The sequence below is a fragment of the Pleurodeles waltl genome, chromosome 2_1 (assembly GCF_031143425.1).
Source record: "Pleurodeles waltl isolate 20211129_DDA chromosome 2_1, aPleWal1.hap1.20221129, whole genome shotgun sequence".
Taxonomy (NCBI): domain Eukaryota; kingdom Metazoa; phylum Chordata; class Amphibia; order Caudata; family Salamandridae; genus Pleurodeles; species Pleurodeles waltl.
The window spans coordinates 112,068,423-112,095,954 of NC_090438.1; the positions used below are offsets into that span (position 1 = coordinate 112,068,423).

The 27,532-nt window shown below is 43.7% G+C and overlaps 1 protein-coding gene across 3 annotated transcripts in view; it reads left to right on the forward strand.

The window, feature by feature from the left end:
• The window catches only part of AMOT (angiomotin), a 174,925-nt gene that overhangs the window by 69,437 nt on the left and 77,956 nt on the right, over positions 1-27,532 (forward strand). For all 3 annotated transcript variants that reach the window (XM_069211132.1, XM_069211150.1, XM_069211141.1), the window contains exons 4-6: positions 6,341-6,836; positions 10,942-11,086; positions 13,646-13,738. In XM_069211132.1, coding sequence (XP_069067233.1) covers positions 6,341-6,836; positions 10,942-11,086; positions 13,646-13,738 — 734 coding nt within the window. The remainder of the gene's footprint in view (positions 1-6,340; positions 6,837-10,941; positions 11,087-13,645; positions 13,739-27,532) is intronic.

Sequence of the window (27,532 nt, forward strand, 5' to 3'; positions counted from 1 at the left end):
CGGCTGAGTTGGCAAATATGGACTGCCTATAACCCAGAGTCCAGCTTTCTTCTGTTATTTACAGTATTTTCTCCTGGGGAGCTACAAATGATTGACACTGTCGCCCAGACAAAGTAACTCTCTCCTGGTCACTACATGAACTCTTACCCAAGCGTTTGTGTAGTATGGTTGGTCTCATTGAGACATCTAGGTACACAGACACTTGTCATTTTCTTTCTGTAGCTTCACAGGTGCCAGTTTGGTTCCAGCACCTAAGACTGGATGCTTCAATTGTCCATGTTCTCCCTCAAGGCTTTAATTCTCTGTTATTCTCCTCTTGCGCTTGAGATGTTGGCATATACGCCCATGGATTCTGATGGTCTCACCTTTAATTTAAGCAAGATGTCACAAATCCCACAACTTCAAAGGTCTTCTAAAACCTTTCCGGGACCTTCACATACTAGGGTGATGTGGTTTCTTTCCATGCGTAGAACATCTCAAAAGGAGCGTAACACCTGGTTTAACCTACCTCAGATGTAACTTATTTTTGCATGAAGGGCACTGTGATCTTTTAAGAGCGTTTTGGGCTCATTTTAGCCCATATACCCACATTTGCTGAGCCCTGGGGTACATAATTTGAATAGGCCAGGTAGTAGAAATAGTAATTATGTGTCCACGCATATTTTGTCAGTGTTAGCAATACCATAGTTGCAGAAATGGTATGCTCTACAAGCTTCACCTTAGCACGCGACTATCAACCTCAAACTGGTGGCGTACCTAAATTGGTTAAAGCTCCCACTCTCGTTGTATGCAGCTCCTATTAACCATGAATCCTCTTTCAGACAGTCTCCCAAATGTGGTGGGAAGGGTTCTCTTTGCAATGGGTACTACTTATTATATATATATATATATATATATATATATATATATATATATATATATATATATATATATATATAAACAAACCCTGTGGGGATACCTTTGAGGCATGGTATCTGTATGAGCTGGATCATTATTCTAAGACACTTGGGTGAATCATTCGGCTTGAAGGGGAAGTGGGGTGTTTGACTGTTGCAGCTGTGCCTACAATTTTCACAGTCAGTCAGATTCAAGTAAATTAGGCTTGCAGACCCGATCCTCCTTGTTCAAGTTTATATGTGAGTGCTTTTGAACGTTGAGCTGCTCATTCATTTGTTCGGCGCTCCCTTGCCAAAATTCATATAACGTTTGGTCTCTCTCTGCATTCCTCTCTGTGCTTCATATGATTGAGTTGATGGAGGTCAGGGTGAAAGAATTGCCTGATGAGTGAATATGTCTCCCAGCTAGCCCGGATCTGATTTCAGAAGGATATCAGGGCTGACGCCCAGGACCAAGTTCATTGACATGACAAGGAGACTGGAAGTGTGAAATTAAAGGGTCTGTTGTCTTGCTCACAAGTGTTGCAGCTTTAAATGTCCTGTAGCGCATATGCCTTATGTGCTTTACATGAACAAGTTTTCACTTGCTACAAAAAGTGAGCAGCTGGCAAATGAGACTGGCAGGGCTGATCCACATCCTGGTGTGTGACACAACCAGCTCCTCCTAGTTCAAGAAGTGGCAGTAGGCACGGTGCAGGTGTAGCAGCCAGTCTGTCGGCAGGTGTGGAGAAAGTCGGGGAGAGCAGAAAAACTGTGCAACCAACAAGTTGGGATTCGAGGAGGGCGAGAGCACCTGCATGGGGCTCAAAGTGCAAGCCGACTGCAAGAGGTAAACTCTCCATGCCCTAGGATCTAAAAGTCCTTTGGTTGAAGCCTTCTGGAGTGTGTGGACATTGGCCTATGAAAGATGACTGGCAGCAAAGCATGTTCGGGTACATATCGAGATGTTTAACATATTCGTTAGCCGTTTAACACATTTTTACATTCTGGTTTCTCTGCAGAGCATGGTCTATGTCTTTCGACTGTATTAGATCAGAAAATGTATTAGCTGGTGTGCATGAGATGCATTTGTGCCTTTTGTCCATCTTTGTTTGGAACAATTTATATTTCTCGCCTCTAAAAGTCACTCTTTTTTGTTACATGGCACTTCTCTGCAAAGCATCTCATTTCCATTATTGTGTTCAGACAAGTCATCTAATAAATCCAGAACCTTTGCATGATAAGAATGTAAAAATGTATCCGGTGTTAAACAGAGTGCACAATGCAATGCGAGGCAATGTGGATGATTTACCCATGTAATGGGTACCTTGCTATTTTGTTGTGGCTTGCTAGGTGCAGTTCTGCTTGACGTAAGAAACGCTGAAACTGTGTCCATTCATCCGATATTTCTGTAGACTGCATCTCCTTATAGCCTCATACAATGTTTAAAGCCGCTAGACTTTGTGCGTTTATCAGATGAGATCCTTCCTATCTCCGAGTGTCTGTCTCGGTGAGTAGTATGCATAGAATGGTGTGTCCAACTAGACTGGACCTTTATATCCGATGTACACGTTGAATTGCAGTGGCAGTGTGTGAAGTCCTTGGGCGTAATGCTTACTATAATCTTAACTGGCTGCTTCTCGATAGGCATGGCCCATCTGATTTTGTAACCTTCCTTGCACTTCACATCGCATGAAGCATTGCTGGCAGTAGAACCGGTTATCATCCGCCTTTCCCAGAAGGTTTGACCTCATGAGTATCGCCGAAGATGGAGGTTACATGGAAATGCTATTCTCTGTATTAGAAAACATGCATGCCCTGTTATTGGAATAACACATGATTCAGAGTAATTCTTCCTTTTGCTAAATATTTACACTGCAGTGAAACATTCACAGCGTAATGGGATTGTAGTTCCTTAAGATTCCCTGAGTTTTAAAGAAATTGTAGGAAGGGACCTTGCATAAGTGGCTAGGCCAAATGCATGTATTTATTTTCTATCTTCCTTATGTTGGTGGTGTCCTTGTTTAGCTCCTACACAGGCTGGTATTATTAGGGCAGCCCTTTGTCGACTGACCGAGGGGATGTCCTTAGCTTCCATCTGGAGATTGCAGAAGCCAAAACCTTTCAGTGCTTGGCTTTGTTACAGAAACCACTTTCTTCAAATGAAAAGTTATTTGTAGAGTGATGTCGGGCAATTTCTATGTACTGCCACTTCCGAAAGCTAAGCATGCAGGCCCCTGGCATGCAATGGATTTGTGTCCACTGTGCAGTCAGAAGGACCTCATTTGGCACAGACTGCAAAAAAGGCCATGTGGTCTTCTATATGTTCTCTATATTAATGGATTTTGTTTGCTCACAATTGCATGGTATCAAATAACAGTGTGCACAGGTGATGTAGCAGGCGTATCATACAAATACCACAGCACAATGCAATAGTGACCCCGTCATGAAAGAACTACTCTGAGTTACAATAAGGGATAGTTTAGTGTTCAGGTGGTCAACTGAACAGAAGTGCGGTAACAGGATCCTTCACAACATTTGTCACAGAGCAGCTCCTCACTCTGAATAAGCACTTTGGCTTCAGGAAGGGCACAAATCATTGTAGCGAGGCTTGGACTCCTGCGCTACCTATCCCTCCCCCTCTCTCTCTCTCTCTCTCTCTCTCTCTCTCTCGAGCAAAAGGATAACCTTTGCAGCCTGTGGGAGCTTTTCTGTCAGTGATGCTGTTATTGGCTTTATTGTGTTTTCTTGCCTGCAGACATGCCCTGCCCGCAATACGAAAACGACATGATAAAGCCAGAGAATATGTACATGGCTTAGCTCTTTTGGGCCTTTAGAGAGGTAGAGAGGAACATGCAACAAAACCATCTCTGTTGTCACTAATTCGCATATCTCTGCTCATAATAAGAGGTCTGTGCAATTGGCAGCTTTAGTGGTAGTACAAAATGTAAGCATGTGATCAGTGTTATGGTTCAAACTCCGCTTGTGCGTATCCATTAAAAGGAATGATACAAGCTCAGTGTCTGTGAACGGAGGTAGAGTACTTCAGGAATGTCTTTTCATTCCAGTGACGTGGCCAGGTGGTTTATTCGTGTGTCATGGTTGGCAGAATTAAAGGTTGTTGAGAGGTTCAGTAAGATGTGTGCATACTCTTGATTCCCTCCTCAGGCATTAATAAGCCCTCCCCAGATGTTGTGGAGAGTTGTTTTTGGTCCACGCTGCAGCAAGAGGTCCCACCTCCAAAGTCAGTGTTGTCTCTGTGTTCTTTAGGCATACTGAGAGTTTTGAACTACCCTCCAGTTCAAATTTTACTTGTGTAAGGTAGGCTGGTTTGTATTGCATGTGTTTTTGTATGAATGTCATGATTTATGGCTTTTTTTTAGCATTGAAGTGTGCATAAATTAGAGGTGCATTATTGAACCTGGTAATGGAGGGAATATGAGCGGCAGTATTGGCAAACTTCGCATGGTAGATGTCCATTTAGGAGGAGGATTTCTTAGCTGCTGAGGTTAACTGTGCAATTTATGCTTGCTTCTGGTGTGAACTCAAAAGAAGTGTGATTGATGTTCCTATGTTGTTTTTATAACTGGAAGCGGAGTTGATGATTGAAGTTTGCCTCCAGTAATTCAGCTTTATTATGAAGGAAAGAGATCAGCTGTTGTGGTGAGGATCAGACAGAAATGTACCATTTGGGATATTGCTAGTTTGTTGTAGCTTGTTTCATTACCCTAGCATGTAACGTTTCCTTGTTGCTCTTATGAGTTCGATTCTTTAAATCCATGGGTGTGAATCTGGATTTGAAGTCTACTTTGGATTAACTCAACTGACGCCAGCTGTGTGTACCAAGCCATGCCAATAATAGGTGTTGGAAATTGGAGGACTGGAGCAGAGAGAATGGATTTTTACATTGTTGTGAACAAGCCTGTGTGCAATCCTAGGCTTTATTTTTTGAAGTGGTGGAATCATTCATCAGAGATTGGCAGACTGGCTTGCTTACCGTGATTCACAGCTTTATCATTGGAGTATCTGTTTATGATTTCCTTTGTATGTTGATTCTCTCTTAGTATTGTAATTAGAGATGATTTTGAGGGGGGCTGTTTGAAAGTTTGGTCCAGACAGGAGTTTTTCTTTTTCTTTTCTTTGTAAATGCTGCAAACTCTGCTCGAGGGCACTGACCACTTTACATGAGCACCAGACTACATTACAAAAGGTCAGATTCTTTGTTTTTTGTAGGCAGGGGGCGTGTAAGTGATTTTTCCCTGAGTCACTGATTGTTGAGCAGACACCAGGACTCGACCTTGGTTCTCCAGTTCCAAAGTAGGCAGCTGTAGCTCTTAGGCTGCATATTCTCTTCGTTCTTCTGTGCATAGAACAGACGACCTATTTAGGGGTGCTGTGGAATGGGCAGAACTAATGGTCTAATTCCAGTGTTTATGATTGCTCTGAGAGGTCATCTGTATTGAGATTTTTCTTCTTTTTTTTCATCCTTGGTGACGGAGAAGATGATTTTGAAGCTGAATGGCCCAGATCTTTTGAGGTAAAAGGTTGAAGCAGTAGGTGGAGCATTGACATCGATGTTAGTGGCAGTAGTTTAATGTTCATCTCCTGAGGCAGGCAATCAATGTCATTCGAGTTGGATTAGTCTAGAGTTGCTAGGAGGGCTTTGGAGATCAGGGGTTCATTTTCATCTCACATTAGGCAAGTGATGTTGTAATAAACAACTTGGATCTTCTGCCAGTGCCTGTGGTACATGGCAGTCTGGTTGTACGGAACGTGAGAGTTCTAGTGTAACAAGGGCTATAACGTGAAAATTCCATGTCCCGATGTGCTGGGTGTGATATCACTTGAAATCCAGTGTCTTGGCCTGCACACCAGTTAAGGCGTGGAGTGTGAGCTGCTTATGGATGCTGTTGTGTGTGGCTAGGTTGTGGGCATTGTGTGTGTGGGAGGGAGGCAGTAATATGAGCCAAGTAGTTCTGCTGTTGGGACTGGAAAAGTGAGACCTACATCTCTGACTTGCATTTGCTACAGAGATAGCAAAGTGATAAACATGCACCACATGGACCTTTTACATACTGCAGATTTTATTTTGTATGTTTCTTTCAGTCTAGCAAATGTAACGTTTCATAATTTGTGAGATCAATTCTGACTGGCATACTGCAGTGGTGTTGGAGGGCTTTGCTTCATTTAATGTCCTTCGCTTTGATGAAGGGGTTAATAATTAAAAAGAGCCGAGTCGTTAACAAGGGACAGAAAGTTCTGCTCCTTTTAGTTTAATTTCCCTATTTCTGTAAATGTTTAACAGTTTGCACTTCAATAAACTTTAGTCTGAAAAATGTACTGGCTATTCAGGTTATCAAGGCTAGCGCTCTGGAAGCCCCAGCATGGTTCTGTGAGTCTCCTGCTATCACACAGCCAATTGTGCATTATTGTTCCTTTGAGCTTTTTTCTCTGTCTTCTTGCAGGCAAAACCAGGATGTACATCTGCAGTACCAACAGAGACCCTCTCACCACCACAGCCCCACCTCCTCCCTGACCTCAATGGGCTCACTGACTTTAGCACATTCCCCACCACCAGGCAGCGCATCATCATCATCCCAATACCAGCAATTTCCTTCTCCAAACCAGCTCGACTTTTACCCTGGGGGGCCACGGTCCCAGCAGCTATTTTCCCCCAGCCAGCTCCATCAGGGGGATCACTATCGCTTATCTCAGTCGTTTAGCCAACAACAACATGCAGACCCTTACGCAGCAATGTCAAGGCAGCAACAGCAGCCTCAACCACCACAACATCATCAGCAGCAACAACAGCAGCCTCCATCCCCCTATCCGCAGGTGCAAGGAGATCCCTTTGCCATTGTGTCACGGGCCCAGCAGATGGTGGAGATCCTGTCGGAGGAGAATAGGTCACTAAGGCAAGAGCTGGACGGATGCTACGATAAGGTTGCACGGCTACAGAAGGTGAGCTGCTTGTGCTCATGCCCTTCCTCTCTGATAACCCCCAAATTAATTCATTTGTGATGGTGTTTAAACTTGAAGACTTGTGTTACTCAGAACTTACTCAAATGTTTTATTTCCACTTTACCTTTGTTTTATTGCACCATGTTTCAGTAGGGGAGTTTTACTTGCTCATGGCAAGCTCCCATCTTCAATCAGAAAAGGATTTTACTCTGAACATTTTGCTAGATTACATTATGGAGACTTTCCAGGAGAAAGCATACAGATTAATACAATTAAGTGCATCCTTGCAGCAGGGCTACAGGTGCAAACATTTTGCCCCTTACTGCTGAGGTAGTTCTTTTCTCTGGGTTCCACATGGAATCCTTACTTCAGCTCTGTGCCACCCTGAATGTGTTCTTCATTCATTCACCACATCCCTCCGATTGTACACCTGGCAGCCTCATTACTAACCTGCCGAAGGCGTGACGTATGTGATAGGCAGGGATGCATATAAAAAACAAACAAAACACAGCCATGAGTGTTTGGTACTGTATAAGAAAGCAGACACTTGGAGTAGTTCTTGGAAATCTAATACGTTTATGGGAAAATAGCCAGCAAGCATCCTATATGAGCTAAATACAGTGCACCATATCCACGGACCAGAGATTTGCCTCTGGGTCACTTGGAGCATGTAATACTAAAAGCTGTACATTTCAGCGCTACACATATGCACTTCTCCTCAGTGTTGACAAATAGAGGGTGGAACACATGTTAAAGTAAAATCTACAAAAAGGGACTAATGAGCAAGTGCCAGGCTCTTTGCATGGTAAGGATGTGAGAAGGCCCTAAAACAAGTGTTTCAACAAGCTATGGTAAAAGGCTTAACTTCACTGATTACTGCAGTTCTCGCTTCATTGTGCTAGCACCATGACAATATTACAAGAAAAGTTAGGCTAAATGTGCACAGTGCAGTGAACAACACGGAATTAGAAAACGACAGTTTATTTAAAATATGTGCTGATATGCAGTAATGCTGAGGCTTTTGTGTAGGTTAGGCAGCCATAAAAACAAAACCACAATAGTCAATACAGTGTGACATTGGAAATGGTCCGTCCTCAGTACTTTCACTTGATTTCTTTGGCCTTGTAATCAGAAGTAGACGTAGAAACACTCACTATTCCTTTTCACGTTTCCCACCAGGCACCTCAAAGCAAGACCACAGAGCCCAACACAGACAGTGGTTCACAGAGCACAAGTACTACGAGAGGAGCGAGCAAAAGACGGATACACATTCGGAGATGCTTTATTACGAGTTTGTCAGTTACTCTTGAGGGCTTTCTGTGATGCTGGTTCAACTCTAATAGGGCCTTTAGTGTGAAATAAGGACGTCCTTTCTGCCATAAATACACTTTATTTAGTTTTTTAGCCCTAGAGAGGTTAGAAAAGTGCACGTGTCAGTGCTTGGTCCAGAATCCTGGAGACAGCCCTCAACTTCTCATATATTGTGTGTGCTGTCTCGGTTAACTTCAACTGAGCCAATTGGGATATCACACCTGGAAAATGATTTAGAAAAAAGAAAGCCTACAGTGGAGAAGCAGTGTCCTGCTAATGACAACTGATTTGCGAGTTCCCTCAGGAACACCATGCCTTCTCTTGTTCCCTCAGAAAGAAAAGGTGGCCACAGGTCTGTGACCATAGCACTTCCAAGGTGCTTATTAATTCTCCCAGAGGCCAACGTAACTGATCAAAATGATAGCTGTTAAAGGCTGTATGGGCTTTTGACTATATGATTTCATGCTGAAGGGTAGCGTTACATCACACAAAAGATGACGGAAAGAAGGCTTGCAACCTGTCTAACCACAGCAATCGCTTGAGATAGTATCTCAAACCATCGTTCTTATGCTCACTCTGCCAACCTCAGTTTGCACCGAGCCATATGGAAATCAGCCTTGACCCTTCTCCTTATGAGACTAGTCCAGCCCGAACTGTCAGGCAATGTCCTCACTAAAACATGAACACAAGCAAACTAGGACCGGTTTCGCCTTGATAAGGGCTTATCAGCGAAGCACAGCTTGGTTCCAGCGGCACAGTGATCACGGGACCCACGTCTGGGTCAACTCTTGTTACATACGGGGATACATGGGAGGAATGCTTGTAATCTGTCTAACCACTGGCAATTGCTCAGGTAGCATTCCAACCCACTGTTCTTAAGTGTGATGGGTATGCCCAGACATGGGTCACTTGCTCACTGTGCCACAGGACTCAAGCTATTTCTGGCTGATGAGCCCATACATAATAAGGGCAAAAACAAGCCAAGGTTGCTTGTGCTCTAGTTCAGAGAGGACCTAGCCTGGCAACTCGGGCTGGACTGCTCCCATTGGAGCAGGGTCAACGCTGGCTTGCATATGGCTGGTACCAAACTGTGGTGTCATGGTAGACGAAAAGCCATGGATTGAGATGCGGCCGATGTGGCCCAAGCGATTGCCAGTGACTGAAACTAATCCAATCATCCCATCCGTTACTTTGTTTTTGATGCCTCAAGGATAGCTTTAAGCTTTATGCAGTTAACTATTTGTGAGGATACTAGTTCCAAACAGATAATTGCGGGGAGAGCTCTCCTAGTAATGGCTAGTAAAAGCTCCAGCCATTGAGAGACATGCTGTGCTCCGTCTAATAGGGTTAAGGTCTCTTGTGTGGTTGTAGACATAATTTTAAACCTATTTTTCCACCACGTGTCAGTCACCCAGACTGATCTACCATTTCCCATCAGATGACTTAATTTTCAACCTTGAATATAAGGCTCCATATTGTGATGCAAAAAGTGCTTGTGTCGCAGTGTTTTTTCATCTTTGTAGGTTCATTGTTAGCTACTTCGTCATGCCAGTATTAACGTTGTTAAGTTTGTTGTGCTACAGCAATAATTGCTGATACACAGTGAGGAAAGTGTAAATATTTGAACACTTGCAGGTAGAAGAAGTCAGTTCTTACCACGTAACACTTGTTGATCTTTGCTTAGATGTGCATCTTTGATGACTCCCAAGATCTTCACCTTCTCAGCCGGGTCCAGGAAGAGTCCTACCTCCTCAGGCCAGATACCTCTAAGCCATAAAGATGGCAGCTTCATTTCACTCTACCTACTTTCCATCTTAATGTTTTCAAGCAGCTGGCCCCATCCATTCGTCTATAGCTGTTATGCGAATGGTAAATGTTGAATATTCTTTTGATTACAAGGTGAAAGGTTTACCATTACTAAGTGTCATTGGCTTAGTTGTAAAAATGCATTCAGAAGGGATGCAGCTTCCTAAAATAATGATATTGTTACATATTTGAAGAACAGGTGTGACACACCATAGAGCCTATACTGCTGTAAAAAAAATGATGGGGTTAAAGCAGTGCTGTGTGAGATCAGTCTTGAAAGAAGCAAGGGGTAGTGCAGTTTTAAAGCTATTTCAGCAAGAGGTAAAGTAACTATAGTGGCTTGATGGGACGTGTGCAGCATTTACCTTTGGAGGGAGGAGGCTGGTCACTGCAATGGCCTTTTCATGGTTTTACAAGTTTTCGTGTAGTACTCAACATGAAGAGGATGACTGGCCTTGATGTTGGGAGTATTCACAAATATGAATAACTGCAAACACGAGCTTCCAGATTTGGTGTGTCACCAGGGGTCACAGGTTTGCATCTGACCGGTGTAAGTTATCTCTTTGTCTCTCTTGGTTCGATAAAGTGTCACTTAAATGGGTGACAGTAACACTTGCTGTTTACCGTGCTGCAAATGGTAAAAACTGCAGTAATAAATGCAGTCTAAAAATGAAGTAATGAACAGTAACAATGTTCTTGAACTTGTGTTATAGGTGAGTATCCTAGGTTTTTTGCTCTGCTTCCTTACTATGCTATTTTTAATTCAGTGCCAACCACAGGCTGGAGTGTTTGAAGTATACGATTATAGCAAATATTTGCTCACACTTGAAGTTCTCTCCACATGGTGTATTGTACCATGTTGCGGCATATTGAAACAAGTCTTGTTTTTGGATAAAATGGGGGAGCAGCCTCTTCAAAAGCAAGCAGGTCTCAGTAGTAAAGAAGTTCAGTTCTGGGTTGTTGAAAAACTGTTTTATTTGAAATTCAGCTAGAAACAGAAATCCAGCGGGTTTCGGAGGCGTATGAAAATCTGGCAAAGTCGTCGTCAAAGCGGGAGACTCTGGAGAAGGCCATGAGAAATAAACTGGAAGGGGAGATACGCCGGCTGCATGATTTCAACCGGGATCTGAGAGGTAAACGGGAACCTCTTTTGGAAGGGAGGAGGTGTGTTGAATGGTGACAGTCTTGTCAGAAAGCCCTCGAGTGTGGCGTGACACCATGCTGAAGGTATGCAGTACCCAGTGTTGGGAAATTGCTGGGAGTGTACGAGGCGAGGTTTAATTTGCCATGAAAGCATCTTGTCCAAGTCTGCTGAATCATACAGAAAGTAAAATGAGAACATGTGCAGTGACATGGTACAGCTGTGACTTGAGAGATGTCCAGTTTACTTAAGGTCAAAGCTTCCTGCCCGTTTAACTTGTAGGGTTCATCACTGTCCATGTGGCAGACTGTGTTGTGAAAGAAATTGGTATCCATGTGGTTTATCACATTCTACCTTACACTGAAAGGTTTTTTATTGACCATCAATATAAAAGGTCAGTTCGGGTCTAATAGAATGCTACTTCAGGTTACTATAAGTTGTGTTGTGTAATTTTTACCTTGTTTAGTATAGAATCAGGATAGGAGTCTTCTAATCTGGGCTTCCAGACAATATCAAATTATATGATCCTGGGTAAATGATTTACATTTTCTGAATATTATGTTACCTTAACTGTTGAAATGAATAACACTTAAAAGTATGCTATCCCAGTATTTAGCAGTATATAGAGACTGACATTTATACCTAGAACATTGTTTTTCAGGAACTGTATGTGGGCAATCAGTAGCAAAATACCAAACATATCCTTAATTATGGCTGTGGGATGACAGCTAGTAAAGACATTGTTGGTGACAGACAAAGGGGAGACAACCTGAGCCAGGATGCAGCCGATGGTATGTTTTGCTGTTAGGGAGGCAGTTGTTTACAGCCATTCACTGCCAGGAGGACGAAAGTTATAACGACACAAGAAACGTCTGTTCATTTTGGTTCACTTTGGATTTTGTGCTGCTTTATTCCTCTGTTTTTGCCCAAGCTTTGATATGGAAACAATATAGGCCAATTTATCCCAGTTCCAAATACATTGTCAGGAAACCTGGATGACAGAATTACACAGATCAGGGTCAGGGCCACAACCGGGGCTCATATCTCATGATCTACTGTTGTGGTTAAAAAAAAAAAAAAAAAATCCCTGGAATAATACATATCAGGCTGGCCTTTGGTAAATATGACCCCAAACAAAAGAAGCTCAGTTATTTGAACTACTTAACGTTGTTGGAAAATTCCAGTGTTGCTGGATAGTCTATCTGTTATTTATCTGTGGTTAGAAATGTACTTGAAAGTAGAAAGGCTGGCATCTCAAAATCTAGGACACTCCTTATTGTTGAAATGTCCTTAACATTTAGTAAATTTTAGAAGCAAATTGTAATTCGTAACTGGGTAGGTCATAGTTTGTGTTGGACCCCACAAGTGTGACAACAAGCTTTGGACTTTCTGCAGGGGACACAGACAAGGCTGTGTTGGTAGCACACCTCCCTGTCACAAGTAGTGGGTAAATTTGCACTCTCAATTCTGTCTCATGTCGTCTTGAATAGAAATGTCCTTGTCGAGAGAGGGCCTCCCCTTTTTAACTGTTCCACATGTGAACTGAATCCTGTGTGGGAGCCAGAGGAAGGGCATGATCCTATCGCTGGAATACTTTAAACCGGGTACTGTTTAATAAATGAAGAGTGTTCCGAGTCCATTGTTGGGAAGTACCTATTGCTGCTAAGTCCCCACAAAGAATAAGGAGAGTGCTGAATAAATATTTGTACAATACAGTACAACAGTTAGACACGGTCCCTAAAAATTCCTTTACATTTCGCATGGGGAAATGTTTATTGCTCTGGCAAGTAAGCATCTGTAAAATTAGGACCTGTGAGACCCAGTGATTCAGCAACACCGTGTTGCTCTTCTTTTGAAAGTTCTGGGAATTAACACTTTAGGTTAGCAGTATGCAAGTCATGGTAAGTGACCTTCTTGGACCATCCTCTGGTCTGATTTGTCTCAGCTTTATAGAGTGTAGAAGTGACCTAGTGATTGTTTGATTCTCCCACACACCTTTTACTCCCTGGCCCCTTTACTCCCCTTCATCCCTTTGAGGTACCCCTGACATCTTTGGTGTCCTTCTCGCCTGACAGCTTGTCTCTGTTGTGAGCTTTTTGGTCATGTGCACCACTACTGGCTAGCTCTCCTGAAAATTTGTCTCAGTTGTACTTGCACCTGGCTGTTAAAATGTAAGTTTGCCTATCCTCAGGAGACCAGCAATCTCCTTCTGACATGGAATTATGCCCATGCATTGGAGGTGCAATGGTTATACTGGGACAGAGTGGCCTTGTAATAACTTTGTCATGGCTAAAACAGCATCCCTCTTCTTACCTTCAGTATTGTTCGTCCAAACTTTGAAATAAATCCTTGGCCCTTAACGACTTATTGTTGTTGTTCTGAAACAGCTGATGGAGCAAATACAGTGTTATGGCTGTCTTTCTGTTTGTCTATTTCGTTAGTGTTCTTGTGGATGAATATCATTTGGACTGAGATATCTCAAGTTCATTATTGCTCATACAACAGACTTAATTCATTGTTAATGGGCTCTCTCACACTTGTATTTGTGCAGAGCGACTGGAGACGGCAAATAAGCAGCTGGCAGCCAAAGAATATGAGGGCTCCGAGGACAACAGGAAGACCATCAACCAACTAATGGCCCAGAGTGAGTAAGATATTCAGTAGTGCTTGGGGTGGATTGCAGAATTCACCTGTGTAGATGTTACAAATGTGACGCCTAAATAGGAATCGGGATTGGTGAATATTGAAAGCATGTTCAGCCTCCTTTTCAAAGGGGATTTTTTAAGAACATTAAGTTTGTAAAGCCTCTGAAAAATTAGGGACTTTTTTTAAGACCTCCCAGAAAACATCCTTTGAGTTTATCTAATCGTTCAGTAGCACATTTGGCTTGTGGAAAATGTTAACCGCCCTATATGAACATTATTTAGTGGCAAGAATTTGTGAAATAATCCCTAAAGCAGGGATAAGTTTACTCTGAGTGAAACTTGACAAAAACATAACACCTTGTCCTTCCTCCATGCTTCGGTACTCGGATAACAATTGTCACAAATTCCAACATTGCTTCATAATGTCACAGTGAGGATTGATTTTTGTAATTGAATTTGTTTTATAGAATAGTAGAGCACAGTGGTATCTAGGCTGTAAGATAAAGGCACATTCATTGAAGACGTACCTAGGGTCTTGACCCATTAGAGCAGTGAAATCCTTGCATGTGGGTCCCTCCAACGTGTATAATTAGTTGTTGCACCTTGAGGTAAGTCGTGAGCCTGGAGCTGTTTTCTGAAGGCTAGGTTGTTAAAGAGTACCACTTCAGAGTGCATTCAGCGCCTAAGGGCCAAAATAGTTGCACCTTTCATTACCTTTATCCAGAGCTGATCATATTCACCTCTGTTGCTGTACGACTGTTATCCCTTCTGAACTCATTTAGTATCTTCACACCCAACCCCAGGGGGTGTCCTGTTGTAACTGCAGCAGATGCCACGTGGTCAGCATCCATCTTTGACAAGAGCTGCTAATTGTAGCATCTTACGGATGTTACTCAACGTCATTGGATACGCTTCCTCACTATGCCTTTAATATTACTATGTAAATAGAGTGTTGCATCTCAAGTGTTGCCACTGGCTCTGTTTTGTGGGTTTAACTGCACCTATATGGTTATGCCTGTGCCATCTCACTTTTTGGCTTTTCCCTTCTTTTGAAACTCTTATGACACATGACGAAAGGACTGTAATTTTTTGTACAGCATTTCATATTTTTACCGCAGCGCTACCCGTGTGCATCCTCACTTTATTTCATGTGTGGTCAAGACTGAAACCAGAGTTCCTACTTTTATTTAGTCTTTTCTTAAAACAATACCAGTTTGAAAGCTATTCAAGCAGAATTATTCCATCCCTCCATCCCTGTTCAGGGAAATGTCTTAGGAATGGGGCTCCAAAACTAGCACTTCTAGTGGTCAGAAACATTCGAAATATATTCTTAGGTCCACCAGACGAGTTGGTGCCTCAACTCACCCTTAGATAAATTTGTGCTTAGTCTCTGCATTCCTCTGGAAATGGAAACTCAGTCTCAGCCCTTCGTGACGAGGAGGTAAGTTGCATTATCTCTGGGGAAAGCAGTTTATTGAGGTTTGGTACTTTTTTCAAGGAAGACAGTGTACATGCACTCTTCACAAAATACAACCTCCAGATGTAATAAGAAATTGTTAGGTCGAGCATAGCAGCGCGCAAGCGCTGGTTTTCCGACATGTTGGTATGTATGTGGGCTTTTAACCATGCCCACCGCATGCCCATCACTACCGCGCATTCATGGGCTTGCCCTTCAAAAATCCTTTATTTTTGTTGGTAAATGCTTTACACTTGTCCCTCCTTAGGTCGGTTTGGTTATCGCCTTGGACATTGCCCCTGTTACATGGCTAGTTGCACTTTTGCCTAAACGTTTGACTGCGAATTAACTTTTCTCCTTTTGTGTGCTGCTTCACGCTGATGCCGTGGCGCTTTGAATCGGCTCGCTTATCTGAAACTGTATTACTTTTCATTTTCAATGTATGTCGCAAGAAAAGTCCAGTTAGGAGTTTAAAACACTAATAGCTCTAACTCGAGCAAATGCAAGATCCATTGCATTGCAAATGCTTGTTTTTTATACAGCGCTTGACACCACTTTTTGGCAGGCTGTAAGTGCTGTAATTATTAGGTGTTTACTATCTAATTTAAAGGCCTTCCCAGGAATCTTTAAGTCACAGCAGATGCCAGCGATGAGCCTTTAATTCACTGAGCCATCATGCTGGCATACTGAAAGAACCTCTTTTATTGACACGAGTTAATGGTTGTGGATGTTACTCTGTGTCCACCCTCAGCCAATGTAGCACAGACCTAATAAAAAGAAAGTGGAGCACTGTACATGGTCAGTTGTAATGATACAGTCTGAGAGTGACTGGAGTGGTAGCTGGCTTCTGAGAGAGGAAATTAACTACTTCGTTTAAATTTACTGTTCCTCAAGGGTCTGTGTCTTCAGCTTTGTTAGTGGAGCAGGGTCTAAGGGATCCCTGACTGCAAATATACGCACGTTCCTAAGGCCAAGGGTGCTGTAGCTATTTGAACGGTGGAACATCTTTTTTTTTTTAACCTCTGTAGCCAGTGCTCAGTTTGCAGTGCACTATTAAGGAACATTAGTGGCCTGAATGCTGCATTCACAAAACTGCCCATACCCGGAGAATTGTCTCTGGAGTGTGGGGGCATGTGGGTTTAAGTACAAGTTACTCATCTTAGTAACCCTAAATCCTAGAAGGAAGTCGGACGGATGGACTAAGAGCATGACTCCCTCACATCCTCATCCCTGTGTTTACCATCTTGGGGTCCTGTCTGTGCAATACCTCGCCAGCCCTTGAAGCCTTTCTGCTGGCAGCCATGACAACTGTACTGTTACCTGGTAGAGCGCTTCCTTCCAGCACCGTGCTCATGCAATGCCAGGCTGTTTCACCTGTAATTAGACCGTACACACAAAGCCTTTCACTTTTTAACATAGTTTTTCAAGCAAGTACTATCATTTTCTTGTAATTGATCACCCCATTTGGAGTATTCTCAAGCAATTATGAAAAGTAAAAATCTGCTAATGAGCCATTAAAGCCAAACCTGCTGATGAGCCATTAAAACCGAATGAAATACCAGACGGTGACTAGTGCGCGAAAGGATGTTGTAGGTGACCTGACCTCTGTCCGAGCACAGTGCAGTGAAAGTGATGCTGTCCAGAATGGACGAGCGAGAGTTCTGGCAGGTACCTGGCTCCGGCATCCTGTTCCCAGGCACATGCATCATCACGATGGTGTAAAAATATCGGTCCGCCTTCAAGGTGTTTCAGTTTGTTCTTGTTTGTTCTTGTTTATGAGACTTCCACTCCCTGCCCTCATTCCTTTGTCATCCTGGAATATAAGAGAGTGGAATGTGGTCTTTCTGGAGGAGCTGCTGGGTGTAAATCGCTTTGGGCACTCCTGTGTTATGAATTCTTTTGTTGTACAAGTATTCCCATTCGCCTGGATTGCAGTAGCACGAGGGCGGCGGTGACTGTAGGAGCATATTATTTGTGTTAATTATACATATTTGCTCTGCTTGTTTGCTTTTTAGTTGACATTCATCATTATGTGCTGCTCTTCCCACCCTGCTTACTAAATCAAAGAATATTAAATGTACTTGTTGGATATGGCTTGAAGATAAAGAGCTTTCTTCCAATTCATTTTCTTTTGTCTAAAATATTTTAAGTTATCTTAACTTGTTCGTTGTTGGACTTGTCATTAGTTTAATAGGGGTTCAGTGAATAAACAATGCTGACAAAGGCAATAGGGCTGGCTTTCATGTGGTAAAGCATGCAAATACAGACGTGCAAAATGTGTGATGTTGGTAGTGGTATTGGTGGTTGTGGAAATTGTGGTTGGATTGCTATTGGTGGTGGATATAAAGGTGGTGGTGTTAATTGCTCACATGTCAGTCCTGGCAAAAGTAAAATAAAGAAGGGAAGGGAAAAGAAACACTTTAGTCAAGAAAATTGCACAGTATGAAAAGTATTGTTTTCAGTATTCAAACGCTCGTTTGGAGATAAAGAATTGGATTTGTGGTGATTGTCTCGTTTTTCACAAGTAAAATAGTCCCTCTTTCATTGTAATGCAAGCTCTCCGGGGAGGTACAATGCTGCACCAAGAAGCCAATAGAATGAGTCATAGTAACTTACCTTTTGGATGGCACCTCTCTGTATGTTTTGAAGAACAACACACAATAACACATTTTAACTAGGTTATTGGAATGTAAGAACTCAAAAACAGTGCACCGTTGTGGCTAAAAGTTCCCAATAATTGTGGGCCACCATATAGCAGTATTTCTGTATTTTAATGTAGTGACATTTTTCTGGAGCTGTGCATTAATAACATGCTGTGCATGGTTGGGGAGGAAGTCTTCTCTCTCTCTCTCTCTCTCTCTCCCTCTCTCTCTCTCCCTCTCTCCCTCTCTCCCTCTCATATATATATCTCTCTCTCTCTCTCTCTCCCTCTCTCCCTCTCTCCCTCTCATATATATATATATATATATCAGTAGGGTGGGTATGTCCCTGTCTAAGGGCAAGGTTCTCATGTTCAGATGCTCTATTTTGTCATTGAGTTCAAAGCAGGAGTAGGACTTTCTGCCACTGAGAAGGCGCTGAAATACGTTGTGGACTTGTAGTAGCCTACTCCATTGCATTATGTCATGCATATAGAGTAAATTGTCATGATGTTTACCACGCAGATGTCACAAACTGTTTAGAAGTGGTTATGCAATTGGTCATGTAGATGTTACTGTATACAGTTGCGTAGGCTGGCAATCATGCAAGAGTTTTCTGCACGTGTATATATGGGTGCACACGAATACATGCAATTCCTCAACAATGCAGCACAATAAAACCATTGCTCTATTTATTGTATAGGATATAACATTTCATATAACGTGGACACGCTGGTTACATACCCACGTTTCAATAGCCTCCAAGTTTTTCTTTTAAAATTCTATGGCTATTTTCTAAGAACATCTATCCGCCAAATTGACTGTTTCCTTACAAGGTCCTTGCCCTAAGATCTAGCTTGCATCTAGAGTGTACATGTATGTTAAAAATGTAAGCTGGTCAGAGTCCGCCTGAATACCTGGACAGTGTTCCTCCCTGGGACTCATCTACAGGCTTGCACTGTGTAAACCAGGGACTGAGATAACTCAGTGTGATGAAAACTGTAGTGATTACTGGTAAAGAGGGATCTTTGCTCGACACCCAAATAAGTGCATTGGCACGGTTCTGAAAAGACAGTGCCCATTACCTGACTATCAAAAAGCCAAGATCACACACTGCACTGTGAGAGCGGCTTCAGTGCTTCTGGACATGTAAGCTCTGGATAGCAGTGGGATTAAGTGTGTTAAAGGTAAAAGCGAAGGGGGAGTATGCTCCGAGAGCACCCAAGTGGAACACACTTTCAAAGTTGGAGTCTAATTCTTGTGTGAGTGTGGTGAAAGTGGCTGAGAAGGTAGCCACGCTGGGGTTGTGCGTTTAAGGGGAGAGGTGGTCCAGTAGAAGGGGATTGTGACAGACAGCAATGCAGCTGGTGGGGAGGGGGATTACGGAAGCAAAGGTGACATCATTTCAGTGGTCACCTTTCACATAATATCCTACCTTATTCAAACAGACGTTAAGAATTGAAAAAGGTGGCAGCCATCTTGTAGTGACAGCACGTCTGACGGCACTGTATACCACAGCACTACATCTACAGCTGGCTAAACTGAGACGTTAGCAGAGAATAAAACATAACCGCACCCACAGTGTTGTCTCTCCAGTAAATCTGAGACCAGAATACCAATACGGAATCCTTTTAGGCGTTTCAGGCGATACAAAGTACTAATAAAAGGGCCTTCTTCAACTGGTGTAGTCTAAGACAGAAGCTTTATAATGCTGTTTGAACGTTCCACCCACTGAGTGGCATTCTTTTCCCCCTCCTAATTTAGAAAATTCTACAAACTCTGGAATGTTGGAAATAAGGTCTGTACCAGGTACTGTTTACCCTTAAGCCACTCCATTGTCTTCAGTGGAGCTCTCAGCATTCCAGTGTCCTAAAAAGGGTCATCCAGCTGGGCTTGTTTAGCGTTTGTACTGATTTGATCTAGCCTTTATAATTAATCAGGCTGTAGGGTTATGCTCTTTTTTTAAACTAGGGGGCTTAACTTTTTGTCTTTTTCTATAATGCCTCCCGTACCTTCACTCAACTTTGTATTCTCTTCAGGCCAGCGGATTTAAAAAAGGACGTGATATAAATGTTCTCTTCCAGGGGATCCTCATCAATAGTCATAAACATTGAATATTCCCGCCCTTGTGCGGGGACCCCGGAGCATATATATAAAATACATACATATTATCATGTGTAAAACAGCAATGCAGGCTATAATCATAAATAGGCTAAAATGCTTTATTTCTATGCAAGTTTTTTTTTTTTTTTTTTTTTTTTATATTATAAAATCACAATAGATCATAAATATCTACCTAAGCCCCCAAAAACTGGACTTAGGGAAGTAAATAGCAGAGAAAAATAGAAAAAACTACATTGAAAAACAATGAAGCATTCTTAGCCAATAGGCTGCATGCAGGTTAACACAGGAGAACCATAAAAACTTTGGCACCGTGCCTTTAAGACCCTGAGCACCTCCAGTATCCCACCATGCCTCAGGGGTGAAGGGAAGGTGACAGTTGGTTCACAGTTAGGTCAGTTCTTTTTTCCGGCTTCTTCTGAGAGGATCCTGGAGCATTGAGCTCTCAGTTTTTCTGAGTTTTTCTTCAGAAAAATCCTTAAAAATAGTGTTTTTCCTGTTTACTCGACAGATAACATCTTTTGTCTGAGTTTGGAAGTCTTTTTTGACAGAAAATGCCATCTCTTTTTGTAAAATGTCCTTCTTGTGGGAAGAAGAAAGCCCAGTCAGACCCACACTCTCTGTGTATTGTCTGCCTGCCACAGAGTCACTGTCCTGACACCTGCAAGTTTTGTAAGAACATGTCAAGGAGGACTCTCAAAGACAGAGAGAAGATCAGGCTACATGGGCTTCAGGAGAGGAAAAAGTCAACATCCTCTTCACTTCCCAGACCTACAGCAGAAGGAATGGCCCGATCGACGTCGACAGGTAGGATTGTGCCTGTTTGTTCTCCATCGACGTCATCGGCACCACCGTCTCACGGCATAGATCGCCGTCGACGGCGACCAGACCGACGTCGAGGGACAAAACGTCGAAGCATGGACACAGGGGTACATCTCCGTCGACGGCAGGCCGCCGTTCGGCGTCGAGCCATCTCCGGCGCTCCCGTTCGCCGTCGAGAACGTCTCACCCCTTGGCGTCGAAGGACACGACACCAAAAACACCTCGACGGCATGAACATCTGCCGTCGACCACTCGCCACTCAACGTCGAGACACACGACGGCGAGTAGGTCCAGGTCCCGCGATAGGCGATCGGCGTCAAGACACTCGACGGCAAGACCTCCGACGTCAAGACCTTCGACGTCGAGAACAGATCAGCCATCGCAACCTTCGACGTCGAGGATGCAATCGACGTCGACACAACCTTCAGCTGTGTCACAGGCAGTAGAGCCAGCGGACAAAGCTCCCTCACCGGTGGTCTCTATAAGGAGTGCATCATCCCATTCCAGAGCATCGGGGCATGTTTCTCCCATCACTCTATCACCCAGATGGTTAGAGAGCCTGAATAGACCGGCAGCATCCCCGGATTCACAATACTCTAGGATGTATTCTCCTACTGCCTCATTACCGAGAACGCCATCGCCTACAGCTAGAGCAGGACGGGCTCGTTCTGCTTCTCGTCAGCCGACCACAAGACCTGCACACTCTGCTACAGCCTCTCGGAGCAGGTCCCGTTCCCGAAGGAGAACCAGGTCACGAACACCACGCAGAAGATCACCTTCTTGGTCTTCTTCAGGATCGTCTGTTGGGCGCTACTCCCCCACACATTCTCCACCTGCTAGGATTTCCCCGGTGGATGATATCACCACTTTTAATGAGGTTCTTCTAAGGGGAGCGCAGAAGCTAAATATTGAGGTACCGGAGCCGGCCACCTCATCCTCAGTTATCTTTGAGACCCTACAACACAGATTAGTCTCGAGAAAACTGCTGCCACTAGTACCGGGTTTGCTGCAACCGACTATGGACACTTTTCTGTCTCCAGCCACTCTCAAGTCTGCCCCGGCTAGGATTCAAAAGAAATACAAAGCTCCGGAACAAGATCCTTTATTCCTGCGGAAGGATCCGCCACCGGACTCTGTGATCTTAGCCGCAGCCAGAAAAACACACTCTGTGGCATCATCTTCCACAGTCCCCCCGGATAAGGAGAGCAGACGCCTAGACTCTCTGGGGAGAAAGATGTGCGGTACAGCGGCATCTGCTATGAAGGTCTCCAAGGAAGGGGGCCTAGTATCTAACCAGGTCATCAGCGCGGCGGCGGACGGGGCGGATTTGGCTGCGCTTGGGTATGCGCACGGAATCTGCGCTAGGAGGTCTTCCTGGCTACGGCTCACGGGTCTGAAACAGGAAGCACAGCAGCGCATTTTGAACCTCCCATTCAGCGGGAGTTCGTTGTTCGGTACCCACGCGGATGAAGAGATGGCCCGAATGAAAACGGAAGTCGACACGATGAGGGCAGTGGGCCTGGAACGTAAAAAAGACTTCAGGCGGAGGTACAGGCCGTATGACAGACGACCATTCCAGCAGAGGGTTCAAACCCCTCACTGGTCTCAGAGGCCACAACAACGACAGGGACGTCCCCTGTTTCAGGCACGTAGACCCACAAGAGACCGAGGGTCAAGTAGACCTCAACAGTCTACAGCAAAGACACCATCAAAGCAATGAGGCATTGCTTCCCTCAGCACTGTGCACCACTCCGGTGGGGGGAAGTGTTACGCATCATCTTCGCGAGTGGCACTCCATCACAAAAGACAAATGGGTGCTCAATATTGTCGAACATGGCTATTCTCTCCTTTTCAAAAAACCTCCTCCACACTTGCCGCCAGCAAGGTGTTTTCCTTCTCATCTCAGCCTGCTACGCAAGGAAGTTCTCGCACTCCTACAAAAGAAAGCTGTAGAAAAGGTTCCTCCGGCACAAAAAGGAAAAGGGGTGTACTCCCGTTACTTTCTGGTGGCGAAAAAAGGTCAACAGGGCCTCTTCAGGCCAATTCTGGACTTACGGCTCCTGAACAAGTACATAAGAAAACAAAAGTTCAGGATGCTAGCCCTTCACCAGATTGTCCCGCAACTGCATCAGGGAGACTGGATGTGCTCCATCGACCTACAGGATGCATATTTTCACATCCCAATAGCAACCAAACATCGGAAATTTTTACGTTTCCAGATAGCGTCACAGCACTACCAATTCAGAGTCCTTCCATTCGGCCTGAAGTCTGCACCCCGAGTCTTTTCAAAATGTGTAGCAGTGGTAGCGGCACACCTTCGAAGACAAAAAATATTCGTCTACCCCTACCTGGACGACTGGCTAGTGAAGGCCTCATCTCCGGATCAGGCGAGAAAACATCGAGATATCGTTCTAAGAACTTTCGAGTCTCTAGGTCTTCAAATCAACCACGACAAGTCAACCTTGATTCCAACACAAAACCTCCACTACCTGGGAGCGATACTAAACACAGAGCTCCAAAGAGTGTATCCTTCGGAGGAACGACTTTTATCAATCCACAGGAAGTGTCAACAACTATTAACAGCCGATGCACCTACAGCTCGTCAGGTGACATCGCTTCTGGGCTCCATGGCTTCATGCATCTTCATTGTCCCGAATGCCAGGCTACGCATGAGGCCCCTTCAGGAGGCATTAGAGAACAATTGGAGCCAAAAGGCTGGTCACTGGGAGGACAGAGTTCGACTACCAGCAGTGGCTTTTCAATCACTACAATGGTGGATGCACAGACCTCACCTGTCGATAGGTTCTCCGTTTCACCAGACAATTCCAGTCGACACTCTGGTAACGGATGCGTCTCTTCAGGGTTGGGGTGCTCATCTGGGTTCCTTCCAAGCTCAGGGTCTGTGGTCCGACAAGGAAAAGAACTATCACATAAATCTACTGGAACTCAGAGCAGTCCATCTGGCTCTCAAATCTTTCTCTCCATTGGTTAAGGGGAAATCTATCCTAATTCAGACAGACAATACAACCACAATGTATTACCTGAACAAACAGGGGGGAACAAGATCACTACCTCTGTCTCGAGAATCCCAAACGATATGGCATTGGCTCCTGGCCAGGGGAATGTCTATCACAGCGGTACACCTGCCAGGTCAGCAAAACGTAGAGGCAGATTTCCTGAGCAGACATCTGGAAGACGCGCACGACTGGGTCCTACACGACGAAGTCGTCGAGGACATCTTCGGTCAATGGGGTCGACCCCAGTTGGATCTCTTTGCAGACGAAACAAACAAGAAATGCCCAGACTTCGCATCCAGGTTCTGCCGTCCGGGATCTCAAGGGAATGCCCTGTTGATCAACTGGTCAGGGACATTTCTCTACGCCTTTCCACCGATTCCCCTCATACCGGCAGTAATCAACAAATTTTACAACTCCAGAACCAGAATGATTCTGATAGCGCCACAATGGCCCCGCCAATTCTGGTACACGGACCTACTCAACTTATCGGAAAGACCTCACAGGAGGTTGCCGTGCAGACCGGATCTCCTGAGCAGAATGGAAGGCAGAATCCTACATCCCAACCTTCCCTCTCTGAGCTTGACAGCATGGCTCCTGAATTCCTACAGTATGGGCACCTAGGGCTCTCACAGGAGTGCATGAGCATCTTGAAAGAGTCAAAACGACCTTCCACGCGGCGTTCTTACGCTTTTAAGTGGAAGAGATTTTACATCTGGTGCTCTCAACAAGGTATAAATCCCATACGAGCTCAGGAGGACGTCATACTGTCCTATTTACTTCATCTGGCGAAGTCTGGTCTGCAGGTATCTTCTATTAAGGTTCATTTGTCTGCAATTACAGCGTATCGTAAGTCGCCTTCTCAGGAATCCTTCTTTACGATACCTGTAGTCAAGGATTTTTTAGAAGGCTTGAAAAAGGTTTTTCCTCCCATTCGGAGACCTTCTCCTCCATGGGAACTGAATGTAGTCCTGTCAAAACTTATGGGCCCTCCTTTTGAACCTATCCACAAGGCCTCTTTACAGCACCTTACGTGGAAGACGGCTTTTTTGGTGGCCATTACTTCAGCGAGGAGGGTCAGCGAAATTCAGGCTCTGTCTTGCAGAGAACCGTACACGGTTTTTCACGATAATAGAGTGGTTCTGCGAACTCACCCATCTTTCCTTCCGAAGGTGGTGTCAGAATTCCATATCAATCAGACTATATCTTTACCGACTTTCTTTCCCAAGCCGGAGACTCCGGCTGAGAAAGCATTGCACTCTTTAGACTTGAAAAGAGTGCTGAAATTCTATTTGGACAAAACAAAACCGATTAGACATTCTAACCATTTGTTTCTAAATTATGGTCATTTAAGAACAGGAGAGGCAGCGTCTAAACGAACGATATCAAGATGGATTGTGTCTTGTATTGTTAACTCTTACCAACTGGCTAATAAAAGATTACTGGCTAGGCCAAAAGCGCATTCCACAAGGGGAAAAGCGGCTACTGCTGCCCTCCTTAACAATGTACCAATTTCCGAGATTTGTAAGGCTGCTACATGGAAGTCTGTGCATACCTTTACTAAGCATTACTGTTTAGACTCGGATGCAAGAGTGGATGCCCAGGTGGGGCAGGCCTCTCTTAGAAATCTATTTGCATGAATATATATTTTTTCCTGCACTTCTTTCAGACAGTCCGCAGAGTTTAGGGATGGGCTTGCTAATCTATTCAATGTTTATGACTATTGATGAGGATCCCCTGGAAGAGAAGGATAAGTTACTTACCTGTAAATCCTAGTTCTCTTCCAGGGGTATCCTCATCAAAGTCATAAACAACCCACCCTCCTCCCCGGACTCAAGTCTCCTGGAAGTGCAGGACAGATTATCTTTCTGATCAGTTACACAGATTGTCACCGTAAAAAAGTACTGACCTAACTGTGAACCAACTGTCACCTTCCCTTCACCCCTGAGGCATGGTGGGATACTGGAGGTGCTCAGGGTCTTAAAGGCACGGTGCCAAAGTTTTTATGGTTCTCCTGTGTTAACCTGCATGCAGCCTATTGGCTAAGAATGCTTCATTGTTTTTCAATGTAGTTTTTTCTATTTTTCTCTGCTATTTACTGCTGTTTACTTCCCTAAGTCCAGTTTTTGGGGGCTTAGGTAGATATTTATGATCTATTGTGATTTTATAATATAAAAAAAAAAAAAAAAAAAAAAACTTGCATAGAAATAAAGCATTTTAGCCTATTTATGATTATAGCCTGCATTGCTGTTTTACACATGATAATATGTATGTATTTTATATATATGCTCCGGGGTCCCCGCACAAGGGCGGGAATATTCAATGTTTATGACTTTGATGAGGATACCCCTGGAAGAGAACTAGGATTTACAGGTAAGTAACTTATCCATTTGGTATTTTTATATGTACTAACCAAATTATGTGATATTTAAAAGGAGGCATATTTAAATTGATGCATTGTCTTGCTTGTGGAAAACTATGAAATACGTATTATTTATAGGTATCTGCCCCTTGCTTGTAATCCTAGTACAAACTATTTTAAAACAAATGTTTGGTAGCAGGGTAAATCTGGGAAGCTGTATTAGCCTTGGTTTAATAAAAGGAGTTTGGAAGGTATGGTCCATTATCCTTTGTGTAGTCTTCTTTGAGGTACGAGTTGTGGAATCCTATGTTGGTGTGCTGTAGGATTTTGCAAAGAAATACTACTGCAATGTGGTCATGATTAAAAATGGAGAAAAAAAAAAGAAATTATCAGTTGTGGATTGTAATCGCTAGATTCCCCTTGAACACTGGGCGATGACTCCTGTTGTAGTTAAGGATTCAGGGATCATTTGTGAAACTTTAAAATAAGTCATAAATACATGGAGACACCAAAACGGACTTTCTTTGTCTGCTATTTACAATGCAGCTTTTGTAAGAGATTCTTCTTACTTTATTAGTGATCTCACACTTGTGTCCCCAGATTCTTGGCGTGCTGCAAACACCCACCATTGCAGGTCTGATTTTCTTGCCTCGAGACTTAAATAAAGCCTTTTGGAATGCACCTGACTGACAGATAAAGAACCTTGCGTTCTGCCAAGAGTTATTTACCTTGGCAAATGGCCAATGTGACTCCTTTAGTCGACCGAGTTTTTGTCTCTTCCAGTTACCTTATCTGTCTATTCATAAGTGAAGTTTGAGTCCTTGGGTGACACAACTTTGCATCAACTAATGGATTTTTTTCAACAGTTATCATTTTTAGTGGATCTCCTACAAGTCAGACAAAGTCACCCATCGTGCCTTGCATTTGTGGTCTGCGTATCTTTGCTTTGTACTACATAGGCTTCTTGACCTGGGTCGACATGTATGAAGAGTGCAGGTCTTGGATCCAAATGGACTTCACCAACAACCTGTCCTCTGTAGCGGTGGATTTCCCAGAACTGGTTTTGCAGGAGAGACCTCGAAGATCACATTTCTACTTCTTGAATGCAAAGATTTCAATCGCCCTACTTCTTCCCAGCCCTGCATCAGTAAGTCCCTTTATCCACAGTTTATGACCGTGTACAAACCTGGGCTTCTCTAAAGTGCTGACATCACACCCTTGAATAATGCCATCACCAAAAGTGCCCTTCCTCTTTTAAAACTATTTTTTGGGGGATCACTTTTACCATAGTTCACAAGAGAGTCCTGGTGCTTCCTACCTGCAGTGTCATCTATGCAGGGTGCCCATGGAGTTGCTGGGCAAATTCAAAAGAACTATGA